Below are 14,774 nucleotides of genomic sequence, written 5' to 3' on the forward strand. Positions count from 1 at the left end.
TAAAAGTAAGGAACTTGTATGTCGGCCTTATATTAAAGAACATAAATGGTTAAAGAAAAGTGTGATAAATAAAAACATATACCAATTTCATTTAAGGACCAAAAAACTTACAGCTGTGCCATATAAATTGCAAAATAGTTGGGAAGAGATTTTCGATGTACCCATTCCATGGCACATGGTTTATGAATTGATACGCAAAACAACGCCGGATTCAAAACTTCGAATTTTTCAATTTAAATTATTGTACAAAATTCTTGCAACTAATAGAATGTTATATATATGGGGGATACAATCTTCCCAGCTCTGTAGATTCTGCTGTGAGGAGGCAGAGTCATTAGACCATTTATTTTGGTATTGTCCGCATGTAGCTCGTTTTTGGTCACAGGTCCAGGAATGGTTGAAGAATTGCAACATTTGCGTAGAACTAACGCTACAGATAGCAATACTGGGGGATTTGAAAAGCCATAGTCAATCAATCAATAATATAATAATTATTTTAGCAAAAATGTTTATTTTTAATTTACAATCCGTGGAAGCTATGAGAATAGGAAGATTCAAATCTTTTGTGAAGCATCACAGCACAGTTGAAAAATATATGGCAAATAAAAATCCGAAATGGATGATGTTGGAAGATAGATGGGAAAGGTTGAGTGGAGCTGAAGGGTGGGACTAATAACAAGATAAACAATGTAGGGCATACGGGATCTGTGAAATGTGTATAGGTGCGGAGCTATTGTGAAATAGCACAGTTACAAGTGGAAATCAAACTGGATGGACAACAGAAATAGAGGAAGGACTAAGAACAAACAAGAGAGAACTATTATAAAGTAGACTGTGTCTGTAAAATGTGTATAAGATGTATAAATTGAAGGTAAAAACAGAAATGTTTATCAGTTTACTCCAATTGGGGGATCGGTGGTAGGGTTTGCGGGGAATAATAATAAAGGTATACTCTTTAAAAAAAGTATGTATGTCTATGTAGGTATGTGTATGTATATATGTGTATATGTATGCATACGTGAATGGATATATATATTTACCCCAAAAAATATGGGGGATTGGAAATGATGCAGACAATTACATTGGAAGCAACATTCTTTCCGCAATATTAAGCTGATCCACCCCAAAAAAACAAACAAAAAAAATAAAAAAATAAAAATAAAAAAAATCGTTTTTCAACCACTCCACAAATTTCTTGTTAACAAACTATATTTTTATCAAGTCGGTTAGGACATCTACATTGTGTATGACACAAGTCATTTTTCCAACAATTGTTTACAGGCAGATTAATACACGTATAATTCACTGTATCACATTTCTAGTAGGTCAGAAGTTTACATACACTAAGTTGTGTTATTTCCTCTTTTCAGTGACTCTCTCTTTAAGACTAGTGTGGGTGCAGGCTTTAACTTCAACCAAAACAGTAACACAGCTCATTTGTTGATGAAGACTATGAATCAGGTTGTGTTACAGTTGGCTGGAGTAAAATCCTGCGCCCACAGCGCAGAAAAGATTTCCCACCACTGTTCTAAAGAATCTGTCTCTCAGGACACTACACACAGGAGGGGGTAGATGTGTGAGCAGACCATAGATAGAGGGGAGGGGAGGTCAAACAACTGCCAATCATCTCTCCATTCCTCCTCTGTGTTCAGCTCCCACTCCCTCTCTTTCATGTCTGTTGAGTGGCTGCATCTTTCCTCCACTCGCATTGTCACCTTCACCCCATCCATGGCCTCATTAGCATCGCATCACCATGGTAACTGGTACATGAACGGAAAAAAAGAGAGGGCAGTACTGATAGAGCGGGAGGGAGAGTCAGTCAAGAGAGAAGAGAAAGCAAGAAAGGAAGAGGAAAGAAGAGATGGAGCAGGAATAGGGTTCAGGGACAGGAATAGGGTTCAGGGACAGGAATAGGGTTCAGGGACAGGAATAGGGTTCAGAGACAGGAATAGGGTTCAGGGACAGGAATAGGGTTCAGAGACAGGAATAGGGTTCAGGGACAGGAATAGGGTTCAGGGACAGGAATAGGGTTCAGGGACAGGAATATGGTTCAGGGACAGGAATAGGGTTCAGGGACAGGAATAGGGTTCAGGGACAGGAATAGGGTTCAGGGACAGGAATAGGGTTCAGAGACAGGAATAGGGTTCAGGGACAGGAATAGGGTTCAGGGACAGGAATAGGGTTCAGGGACAGGAATAGGGTTCAGGGACAGGAATAGGGTTCAGGGACAGGAATAGGATTCAGGGACAGGAATAGGGTTCAGGGACAGGGGTAGGGTTCAGGGACAGGAATAGGGTTCAGGGACAGGAATAGGGTTCAGGGACAGGAATAGGGTTCAGGGACAGGAATAGGGTTCAGGGACAGGGGTAGGGTTCAGGGACAGGGGTAGGGTTCAGGGGTATGGTCCAGGGACAGGAATAGGGTTCAGGGACAGGAATAGGAATAGGAATAGGGTTCAGGGGTAGGGTTCAGGGACAGGAATAGGGTTCAGGGACAGGGGTAGGGTTCAGGGACAGGAATAGGGTTCAGGGACAGGAATAGGGTTCAGGGACAGGAATAGGGTTCAGGGACAGGAATAGGGTTCAGGGACAGGAATAGGGTTCAGGGACAGGGGTAGGGTTCAGGGACAGGAATAGGGTTCAGGGACAGGAATAGGGTTCAGGGACAGGAATAGGGTTCAGGGACAGGAATAGGGTTCAGGGACAGGAATAGGGTTCAGGGACAGGAATAGGGTTCAGGGACAGGAATAGGGTTCAGGGACAGGGGTAGGGTTCATGGACAGGGGTAGGGTTCAGGGGTATGGTTCAGGGACAGAAATAGGGTTCAGGGACAGGAATAGGGTTCAGGGGTAGGGTTCAGGGACAGGAATAGGGTTCAGAGACAGGAATAGGGTTCAGGGACTGGAATAGGGTTCAGTGACAGGAATAGGGTTCAGGGACAGGAATAGGGTTCAGGGACAGTGGTAGGGTTCAGGGACAGGGGTAGGGTTCAGAGACAGGAATAGGGTTCAGAGACAGGAATAGGGTTCAGGGACAGGAATAGGGTTCAGGGACAGGGGTAGGGTTCAGGGGTAGGGGTAGGGTTCAGGGACAGGAATAGGGTTCAGGGGTAGGGTTCAGGGACAGGAATAGGAATAGGGTTCAGGGACAGGAATAGGGTTCAGGGGTAGGGTTCAGGGACAGGAATAGGATTCAGGGACAGGGGTATGGTTCAGGGACAGGAATAGGGTTCAGGGGTAGGGTTCAGGGACAGGAATAGGGTTCAGGGGTATGGTTCAGGGACAGGAATAGGGTTCAGGGACAGGAATAGGGTTCAGGGACAGGAATAGGGTTCAGAGACAGGAATAGGGTTCAGGGACTGGAATAGGGTTCAGTGACAGGAATAGGGTTCAGGGACAGGAATAGGGTTCAGGGACAGGGGTAGGGTTCAGGGACAGGGGTAGGGTTCAGAGACAGGAATAGGGTTCAGAGACAGGAATAGGGTTCAGGGACAGGAATAGGGTTCAGGGACAGGAATAGGGTTCAGGGACAGGGGTAGGGTTCAGGGGTAGGGGTAGGGTTCAGGGACAGGAATAGGGTTCAGGGGTAGGGTTCAGGGACAGGAATAGGAATAGGGTTCAGGGACAGGAATAGGGTTCAGGGGTAGGGTTCAGGGACAGGGGTATGGTTCAGGGACAGGAATAGGGTTCAGGGGTAGGGTTCAGGTACAGGAATAGGGTTCAGGGGTATGGTTCAGGGACAGGAATAGGGTTCAGGGACAGGGGTATGGTTCAGGGACAGGAATAGGGTTCAGGGACAGCAATAGGGTTCAGGGACAGCAATAGGGTTCAGGGACAGGGGTAGGGTTCAGGGTTCAGGGACAGGAATAGGAATAGGGTTCAGCGACACGGGTAGGGTTCAGGGTTCAGGGACAGTGGTAGGGTTAGGGGACAGGGTTCAGGGACAGGGGTATGGTTCAGGGACAGGAATAGGGTTCAGGGGTAGGGTTCAGGGACAGGAATAGGGTTCAGGAATAGGGTTCAGAAACAGGAATGGGGTTCGGGGACAGGAATAGGGTTCAGGGGTAGGGTTCAGGGACAGGAATAGGGTTCAGGGTTCAGGGACAGTGGTAGGGTTAGGGGACAGGGTTCAGGGACAGGGGTATGGTTCAGGGACAGGGATAGGGTTCAGGGACAGGATTAGGGTTAGGGTTAGGGGACAGGGTTCAGGGACAGGGGTATGGTTCAGGGAAAGGAGTAGGGTCCAGGGACAGGATTAGGGTTAGGGTTAGGGGACAGGGTTCAGGGACAGGGGTATGGTTCAGGGAAAGGAGTAGGGTCCAGGGACAGGATTAGGGTTAGGGTTAGGGGACAGGGTTCAGGGACAGGGCTATGGTTCAGGGAAAGGGGTAGGGTCCAGGGACATAGGGTAGGGTTCAGGGGTAGGGTTCAGGGACAGAGAGAGGGAAGTATAGGGGAAGAAAGAGGGAGGTGAAAGCGAGAGGAAAGGGTGGACTATGTTTGTGTATGTCTGACATAGAGGTCTTCACCGATCCACCTGTACCCGAATACCCATGACCCGATCCGGGAGCCGAGCGGGTCCGGATCCAGCATTCTAAACAATCTGATAATCTGATATGATTGTCACAGGTCTAGAGTATGTGTCATTTTAATTGGCTTGTTCGGATCCTAACGTGACTGCTGCAGTAGAGAGAGAGAGATTTCCTGACAAAATGTGAAAAATATAAAACAATTAGAGTGTCATTTCCCCAAATTTGAAACTCTTATTCAAGGTTTCAAAGACCTCTCTGGTGAGAGTAGGCTACCCGTCCTGTTGGGGGAGGACGCAGAGAACTGTGGGTTGGCAGCGCACTACATTGCTGCCTGCCATAAGTTGAGGGACAGTGTCTGACAGACCAATCAACCTGCACATGTACTCTACTGTATGCTTATTGTTATTGTTCAAAATATGGTTATTTTGACCCTTGGATATTGTTGTTACTGTTGTCCCGTTGACAATTTTGATTCTGATTATTTTCATATTGTAAATATCCAAAGTAAGCTTTGGCAATATGTACATTGGTACGTCATGCCAATAAAGCAAATTGAATTGAATTGAATTTAGAGAGAGAGAGAGAGAGACAGAGAGAGAGAGAGAGAGAGAGAGAGAGAGGGGGAGAGAGAGAGAAAGAAAGTGAGACAGAAAGTGAGAGAGAAAGTGAGAGACAAAGCGAGAGAGAGAGAGAGAGACAGAGAGAGACAGAGAGAGAGAGAGAGAGAGAGAGAGAGAGAGAGAGAGAGAGAGAGAGAGAAAGAGAGAGAGAAAGCGAGACAGAGAGAAAGAAAGAGGGAGAGGGAAAAGGATAGGCTACATCAACCAAGAACAGGTAGGCTGCTACTTTATATTCTGAATGGAGCTGATGTCTGTTTAAGTGTGTAGGACGAGTGCATGCAGCCTCAATTAGCTTAGCTACCTATCTAGCTAGCGTAATTAGCTTCTCCCAATTTGATACAGTCAAGACGAGTACTACATAATCGCATTGAATGATAAATAACCTAGATATGGCAGCTATTAGTATACTATAGCACAAGCCGGGCTTGGTTGATTGCCCTCTCGTCTCTCCCTCCCTCCTCCCTGTGTCACTCGCTCACATTCACGGTAGCCTACACACAGCACAGCCCCTGCTAGAGCGTCACCTCTATCTACCTCACACTTTATCAACTCTGGTTAATAAAGTAGCTTAACACTTTTCTGCTGCTTCCCTCACTCGGATTTGATGCGGTTCTGGATCCGACTAGGTCTATACAAGTCTAGTTGTCCTCGGGTCCGTTCGGAACGTCTTCTATATTTTAAAAATGTATTCATGCATATCGGGTCCGAATGGGAAAGTCCCAGGTTCATTTTGGTACGGGTCCAAAAAGTTGGAGACCTCTAGTCTGACATTTTATAGGTTCTATAGGTTGGATTTGATTGGAGCTCATCCAGTATTAGCGATGACGCTAAGCTAACCCTGTTGAAACCTCTGTGTTACTGTGAGTAGAGATGGCTAACTAGTTGCTAGCTGGGTGTGGTTCATAAAGCAGCAGCCTCACCCAGTAGAGAACATCAGTCCAGCCCTCCATGGTGATACACTGGAAAACAGTAAGCATGGCAAACAGGAAGTTGTCAAAGTTGGTGATGCCACTGTTGGGGCCATGCCATCCCTCTCTACACACAGTCCCATTCATCATGCACTGGCGCCCATGGCCTGACATTGCACACGGAACAGGCTCCTCCTCTGCCAAAATGCCTACAGGGATATAGAGAGAGAGAGGGGGAGGGAAGGGAGAGATATGGGAGAAAGAGGGAAGGAGAATAGTTAGAAGTTACTAAACATGGACAACAATAATGCACAGCATGGAATGCCTGACAACAGCTGAGTAAACAATGACACAAAACATCAGAGGGCAACGAGAATATCAAATACATTCAGTGGTGTGAAAAGACACTCGGACGCACAGAAAAGTGTGGCTTTATTCCCTTATAAAGCAAACTATTTTGTCTAGTTTTGCTCACATACTCTTGTTTAAAGATACACATTTCATATGTATACATGTATAGTGTACAGTACAGTGTTTAACACATCATTCTTATAGCACACTAGCACATCAGAGGCTATTTTTCTCTTTTTCACACACACACACACACACACACACACACACACACACACACACACACACACACACACACACACACACACACACACACACACACACACACACACACACACACACACACACATTACATTCATAATCACACACATTACATTCATAATCACACACATTACATTCATAATCACACACATTACATTCATCATCACACACATTACATTCATAATCACACACACACATGCACACACACACACACACACACACACATTACATTCATAATCACACACACATTACATTCATAATCACACACACATTACATTCATAATCGCACACACATTACATTCATAATCACACATACATTACATTCATAATCACACACATTACATTCATCATCACACACATTACATTCATCATCACACACATTACATTCATAATCACACATACATTACATTCATAATCACACACATTACATTCATAATCACACACATTACATTCATCATCACACACATTACATTCATAATCACACACACACATGCACACACACACACACACACACACACATTACATTCATAATCACACACACATTACATTCATAATCACACACACATTACATTCATAATCACACACACATTACATTCATAATCACACATACATTACATTCATAATCACACATACATTACATTCATAAACACCCCCTGCAGTTCCACTTCATCTGCTCAACTGACATGGCTTACATCTCCTTTCATCCATAATCACTTCTAATAGCATGATGATGAGAAGGAGTCTGAGTCCCAGGTAAGTGCCTTTCTCAAGGGCAAACATCAGCATAGAGCCCCGGATTACAGCTAGCAGAGATCTGGGTCTACTCTGCCCTGAACTGCCCTGTATTGCTGCTTCTAAACTACCACAGGGATGTAAACAATCAAGTAACAAAGAGAGAGGGCAATACATACACACGTTGTCCATAAACTCCCCACTATAAAACCAGATTATTGTAGCTGAGAAATGAAACAATGTCATCTAGCTTTCATATACATGTTTCATATAGATCCCCCGATTGACTGTAAGTAATATTCATTGTATATTAATTCATATTCAGGGCCTGAGTGCTAGAATAAGGGTCATGATTGTCAGCAGATGAAATATTGAATCAAAGCCGATTCCAACTAGTGAGTGACTGAGGTCTTAGGGTTCGTACAGACAGATGATTCATATCAGTCAAAAAAGAATTGAACCTGTGTTTTTCTACAGTATTGGTTATCAGTAATGCTGCGTTTAGATGCACGAGGTAGACGGCAAACCGGATGCCATTGGTTTCAATGAGAGAGCGACGTAAATGCCGCTGAGGGCTGGCGGTGAATGCCTTCAGCCACCACGGTAGATGGGACTTGCCGCCAGAGTTAAAATATTAAAACGTATTAAAACCGTCTGCCATAGCATTGTTTTCTACCGGATGTTGATTTGCACTGATTGTTTACTGAAATCACTATAGCAACACATACCATTGTGCAGGCTTGCTTTTTCCGTCACCATCTTTCTTGCTTTCTTGTCCTGCTATTCCGACTAGTAGGACGTTTTTTTGCATCCATCATCTAAATGCAGCATAACTTTTGTCTGTAGAGCTGACATGCATCAACATCTGGAAAGAGTTTAACTTGTGACAGGCAGAGGAGGACTGAGATGGACAGATTATGGGCGCAGGTCCTTACCGGTGCCTGCCAGGTAGCAGGTGGCGTGCATCTTGCCGATGAAGAGTTCCAAGCCGATGATGGCATAGATGATGATGACGAAGAGGACTAGCAGAGCGATGTGGAGCAGAGGAACCATGGCTTTAATGATGGCGTTCAACACTACCTGTAAACCTGACAGAGACCGAGAGAGAGGGCTCAGATACACACACACACACACACACACACACACACACACACACACACACACACACACACACACACACACAAACACGCACTCACACACAGTATAATGCTATGAGGACAGCGAACCTAATTCTAAACTATTTATTGATGTTTATGCCTATGGATTTCAGACTGTACACGTGTATCAATGAAAACGTCATATTGAACTAGAGACATATGAATATTTTAATTCCAAAATGCAATATATTTATTTTCAGAAATGCAGGTAAATGAGCTTTTATTGCTGAAAGAAATGATGAGAGAGAGAGTGAAAAAACACACCAATCTAATTATGTAACGGGGTTATTCAATGACAGACATGTATTTGTTTTAAGTCTATCACTTGATGGTTTCATTTCAGAGACAAATAATCATATTTTTTCTAAAATGCTATATATCCACCTCACTCACAGTGACATAAGTAGTACTGCTAGGTTTTACACAGTCAAATGTAACAAATAACTACATTTAAATAAAGCAATGTACAAATGATACATTTGTGACATCAATATATATTTTATTTTTGTAATTATAATTCAATACATTAATATGAGATCTGTATGTAAAACATTTGACATGTTAGTCATTTAGCAGAAACTCTTATCCAGAGTGACTTCGAGTAAGTGCATTCATCTTAAGATAGCTAGGTGAGGCAAACAATTATCACAATCAAATATTCCATTCTAGCTAAACAATGGATATATAGCATTTTGCCCGCCCAAAAAAACATTTTCATACACATCTAAAATCTATAAATGAATTATCTGAGAATAGTAATGTTTGACACACATGAGCAATATTTTCAAAAGTTGAAAAAACACAAATGTGAAAAATTGGTGTTTGGCATTTTAGAAATAAACTCTTCATATGGTATAAACATGGTAACATATCTCCATAGTGAAGACATGTTCTGGCGCAATGGCGACTCACTGGGTACTCCTGAGACAAGACGGAGGGGGCGGAGCACACGGAATGCTCGGAGGGCCTTGACGTCAAAGGCTCCTGGTTTACCCCCCTGAGCCCCCGCATCACCCTCTTTGGTTATCACCTCCAGAACTACACTGAACAACCTGTGCGGGAGGAGAGAGGGGAAAGAGAGATAAAGAGAAAGGGTGAGGGAGAGAGAGAGAGAGAGAGAGAGAGAGAGAGAGAGAGAGAGAGAGAGAGAGAGAGAGAGAGAGAGAGAGAGAGAGAGAGAGAGAGAGAGAGAGAGAGATATCACAAAGGTCAGACACACAGAGAAATAGATGACATAATTGTAACATACAGCCCTGAGTCATAAGGCTTTCTGAGAATGAGGTGACAGAGCTTTGATTTATCTTAATGGTATTTTCTGGGCCATCTACTGTAGTGTGTATGGGTGTGTGTGTTTTATTGTCACATACACCAAACAGGTGCAGTGAAACGTGTTGTTTAATTCACCTTTATCTCTCTATGTTTACATTCAGTGTTTCACACCTCGTCCTCAGTTTACACTGGAGCCCCACGGGGAAGCTGTGCAGGACATAAACGTCACCCTGACCACCACACAAGGTCTCTCTCTATATGTGTGTGTGTGTGTGTGTATGTGTGTGTGTTTCAACTGATTAACACACCCCAGAGTCTGTCTGCCAACACACCCCTCAATATAATTATATATTTCTGTCAATAATGAGTGTATGAAAATATAATTCAAATGATATCAACTACCATTACAGAAAGCCACTAAAAGGAGAGAAAATAACGAGAAGAATACCCTTCAAGGAAGGCTCAGCTCTTCCCAGATATACAGTACCAGTCCAAAAATTGGACACACCTACTCATTCAAGGGTTTTTCTCTATTGTTACTATTTCTACATTGTAGAATAATAGTGAAGACATCAAAACTATGAAATAACACACATGGAATCATGTAGTAACCCAAAAAGTGTTAAACAAATCAAAATATATTTTATATTTGAGATTCTTCAAAGTAGCCACCCTTTGCCTTGATGACAGCTTTGCACACTCTTGGCATTCTCTCAACCAGCTTCATGAGGTAGTCACCTGGAATGCATTTCAATTAATAGGTGTGCCTTGTTAAAAGTTAATTTATTTCCTTCTTAATGCGTTTGAGTCAATCAGTTGTGTTGTGACAAGGTAGGGGTGGCAAAAACAGGTCATATAAGCAAAGAGAAATGATAGTCCATCATTACTTTAAGAAATGAAGGTCAGTCAATGCAGAAAATGTAAAGAAATATGAAAGTTTCTTCGTGTGCAGTCGCAAAAACCATCAAGCGCTATGATGAAACTGGCTCTCACGAGGACCACAACAGGAAAGGAAGATCCAGAGTTACATTTGCTGCAGGGGATAAGTTCATTAGAGCTGCCAGCCTCAGAAAATACTTCACAGAATTCAAATAACAGACACATCTCAACATCAACTGTTCAGAGGAGACTGCATGAATCAGGCCTTCGTGGTTGAATGCTTCAAAGAAACCACTGCTAAAGGACACCAATAATAAGAAGAGACTTGCTTGGGCCAAGAAACACGAGCAATGGACATTAGACCGGTGGAAATCTGTCCTCTGGTCTGATACAAATTTGAGATTTTTGGTTCCAACCGCAGTGTGTCTTTGTGAGATGCAGAGTAGGCGAACAAATTATCTCTGCATGTGTGGTTCCCACCATGAAGCATAGAGGAGGAGGTGTGATGATGTGGGGGTGCTTTGTTGGTGAAAATGTCTGTGATTTATTTAGAATTCAAGGCACACTTGACCAGCATGGATACCACAGCATTCTGCAGCGATACGCCATCAAATCTGGTTTGCACTTAGTGGGACTATCATTTGTTTTTCAACAGGACAATGACCCAACACACCTCCAGACTGTGTAAGGGCTATTTGACCAGGAAGGAGAGTGATGGAGTGCTGCATCAGATGACCAGGCCAAATGATCAAACCAATTGAGATGGTTGGGATGAGTTGGACCGCAGAGTGAAGGAACAGCAGCCAACAAGGGCTCTGCATATGTGGGAACTCCTTCAAGACTGTTGGAAAAGCATTCCAGGTGAAGCTGGTTGAGAGAATGCCAAGAGTGTGAAGACTCTCAAATATAAAATACATTTAAGATTTGTTAAAACTTTGTTTTGGTTACTACATGATTCCATGTGTGTTATTTCATAGTTTTGATGTCTTCACTTATATTCTACAGTGTAGAAAATAGTCAAAATAAAGAAACACCCTTGAATGAGTAGGTGTGCCTGTCACGGCCGTTGTAAGAAGTGGACCAAGGTGCAGCGTGGTGAGCGTACATATTCCTTTTATTATAGAAAAGTGACGCCAACAAAACAACAAACGAAAGACAACCGTGAAGCTTACAGGGCTATAGTGCCACAAACAAAGTTAAATACCCACAACGAAAGGAGGGAAAAAGGGCTACCTAAGTATGGTTCCCAATCAGAGACAACGATAGACAGCTGTCCCTTATTGAGAACCATACCCGGCCAAAACTTAGAAACACAAAATCATAGAAAACAAGAATGCCCACCCCAAATCACACCCTGACCAAACCAAATAGAGACATAAAAAGGCTCTCTAAGGTCAGGGTGTGACAGTGCCCAAACTTTTGACTGGTACTGTATCATGGGATCAAGCATTATGTTGTAGACTACACTAAGTATTTTTTCCCATTTCCTTTTTTAAAATCAGAAGCGAGTGTGTGACTTCCTCTTGACCCGAACCCAAATTCTAAAACCATGTGACAGACGACAGGATCTCAGGTAATTCACAGAGGTACTACTGTGTGTGTGTGTGTGTGTGTGTGTGTGTGTGTGTGTGTGTGTGTGTGTGTGTGTGTGTGTGTGTGTGTGTGTGTGTGTGTGTGTGTGTGTGTGTGTGTGTGTGTGTGTGTGTGTGTGTGTGTGTGTGTGTGTGTGTGTGTGTGTGTGTTTGTGATTGCCAGAGCCTCTTGTTGTTACTGGATGTGATGAAGAGTCTTAAGCCGATGATCCTTCTTGATCAAATAGAGACTGATACACAGGGAGGGTGAATTGTTGCATGTGTGTTTTCCCTCTGAATATGTTGCTGTGTGTTTGTGTGTTCTACAGTGTTGTTCATTACATAACATCTTACAACATTCTTGTGTTTATGTTAACATTTTTGTAACCTTTCAGTGTTCCAGATTGGGCTTTATTTTGGGCCTTGGGCATCAGCAGGATCTGACATAGTCATGTGTGTACATGCGTGCGTGCGTGCGTGTGTGTGTGCGCGCCTGAGTGTGTGTGCGCGCTTGAGTGTGTGTGTGTGAGTACATGCATGTGTGTATGACTCTGTCTAGGAGGAACGTGGTACTTACCCTACTATAACAATGACAAAATCTAGCATGTTCCAGCCGTTCCTTACGTAGGAGTTCTGATGCATGACTAAACCATACGCTATGATCTTCAGAAAGGTCTCTATCGTAAAGATGATCAGGAAGGCATATTCTACTGTTTCCTGTGGGGAGGGGGGGAAAGAGAGGGTGAGAAAAAAAAGAAGAAAAAAAGACCATCACAGATGTGAATAATAACAGTGTTTCCCTTAGATTTTCTTTCAGCAGCGGTGGCAGAATTAGCGAAGGTGGGGGTGTGGTGAGCGATGGCGGCCATAATTTACAATATAGAGGAAACAGTGCATAAATAAAAGCAACAAATACTCTTTAAAGAAAGAAGTCTGATTGGTTCATTGTGCAGTAAGCAGGAAGTAATGGTTGAGCCAACAGATTTCAACTGTACTGGGGAAGAGAGAGAGAGAGAGAGAACAGATTTAAACTGTACTGGGGAAGAGAGAGAGAGAGAGAACAGATTTAAACTGTACTGGGGAAGAGAGAGAGAGAGAGAACAGATTTAAACTGTACTGGGGAAGAGAGAGAGAACAGGTTTAAACTGTACTGGGGAAGAGAGAGAGAACAGGTTTAAACTGTACTGGGGAAGAGAGAGAGAGAACAGGTTTAAACTGTACTCGGGAAGAGAGAGAGAACAGGTTTAAACTGTACTGGGGAAGAGAGAGAGAACAGGTTAAACTGTACTGGGGAAGAGAGAGGGAGAGAGAGAGAGAGAGAACATATTTAAACTGTACTGGGGAAGAGAGAGAGAGAGAGAACAGATTTAAACTGTACTGGGGAAGAGAGAGAGAACAGGTTTAAACTGTACTGGGGAAGAGAGAGAGAGAACAGGTTTAAACTGTACTGGGGAAGTGAGAGAGAGAACAGGTTTAAACTGTACTGGGGAAGAGAGAGAGAACAGGTTAAACTGTACTGGGGAAGAGAGAGAGAGAGAGAGAACAGGTTTAAACTGTACTGGGGAAGAGAGAGAAAGAACAGCTTTAAACTGTACTGGGGAAGAGAGAGAGAGAGAGAGAGAGAGAGGACAGGTTTAAACTGTACTGGGGAAGAGAGAGAGAACAGGTTTAAACTGTACTGGGGAAGAGAGAGAGAACAGGTTTAAACTGTACTGGGGAAGTGAGAGAGAGAACAAGTTTAAACTGTACTGGGGAAGAGAGAGAGAACAGGTTTAAACTGTACTGGGGAAGAGAGAGAGATAACAGGTTTAAACTGTACTGGGGAAGAGAGAGAGAGAGAGAACAGGTTTAAACTGTACTGGGGAAGAGAGAGATAACAGGTTTAAACTGTACTGGGGAAGAGAGAGAGAACAGGTTTAAACTGTACTGGGGAAGAGAGAGAGATAACAGGTTTAAACTGTACTGGGGAAGAGAGAGAGAACAGGTTTAAACTGTACTGGGGAAGAGAGAGAGATAACAGGTTTAAACTGTACTGGGGAAGAGAGAGAGATAACAGGTTTAAACTGTACTGGGGAAGAGAGAGAGAACATGTTTAAACTGTACTGGGGAAGAGAGAGAGAGAGAGAGAGAGAGAACAGGTTTAAACTGTACTGGGGAAGAGAGAGAGAGAGAGAGAGATAACAGGTTTAAACTGTACTGGGGAAGAGAGAGAGAGAGAGAGAGAGAACAGGTTTAAACTGTACTGGGGAAGAGAGAGATAACAAGTTTAAACTGTACTGGGGAAGAGAGAGAGAACAGGTTTAAACTGTACTGGGGAAGAGAGAGAGAACGGGTTTAAACTGTACTGGGGAAGAGAGAGAGATAGAGAACAGGTTTAAACTGTACTGGGGAAGAGAGAGAGAACAGGTTTAAACTGTACTGGGGAAGAGAGAGAGAGAGAGAACAGGTTTAAACTGTACTGGGGAAGAGAGAGAGAACAGGTTTAAACTGTACTGG

General features: G+C 43.4%; 1 protein-coding gene across 1 annotated transcript in view; it reads right to left on the reverse strand.

Moving 5' to 3' along the window:
• LOC129861127 (voltage-dependent L-type calcium channel subunit alpha-1D-like) overlaps positions 1-14,774 on the reverse strand; it is a 138,986-nt gene that overhangs the window by 84,742 nt on the left and 39,470 nt on the right. The window contains exons 3-6 of the mRNA XM_055932277.1: positions 12,856-12,995; positions 9,472-9,611; positions 8,338-8,490; positions 6,071-6,267 (exon numbers count right to left, since the gene is read on the reverse strand). Coding sequence (XP_055788252.1) covers positions 6,071-6,267; positions 8,338-8,490; positions 9,472-9,611; positions 12,856-12,995 — 630 coding nt within the window. The remainder of the gene's footprint in view (positions 1-6,070; positions 6,268-8,337; positions 8,491-9,471; positions 9,612-12,855; positions 12,996-14,774) is intronic.

The sequence above is a fragment of the Salvelinus fontinalis genome, chromosome 8 (genome assembly GCF_029448725.1).
Source record: "Salvelinus fontinalis isolate EN_2023a chromosome 8, ASM2944872v1, whole genome shotgun sequence".
NCBI classification, from domain to species: Eukaryota; Metazoa; Chordata; class Actinopteri; order Salmoniformes; family Salmonidae; genus Salvelinus; species Salvelinus fontinalis.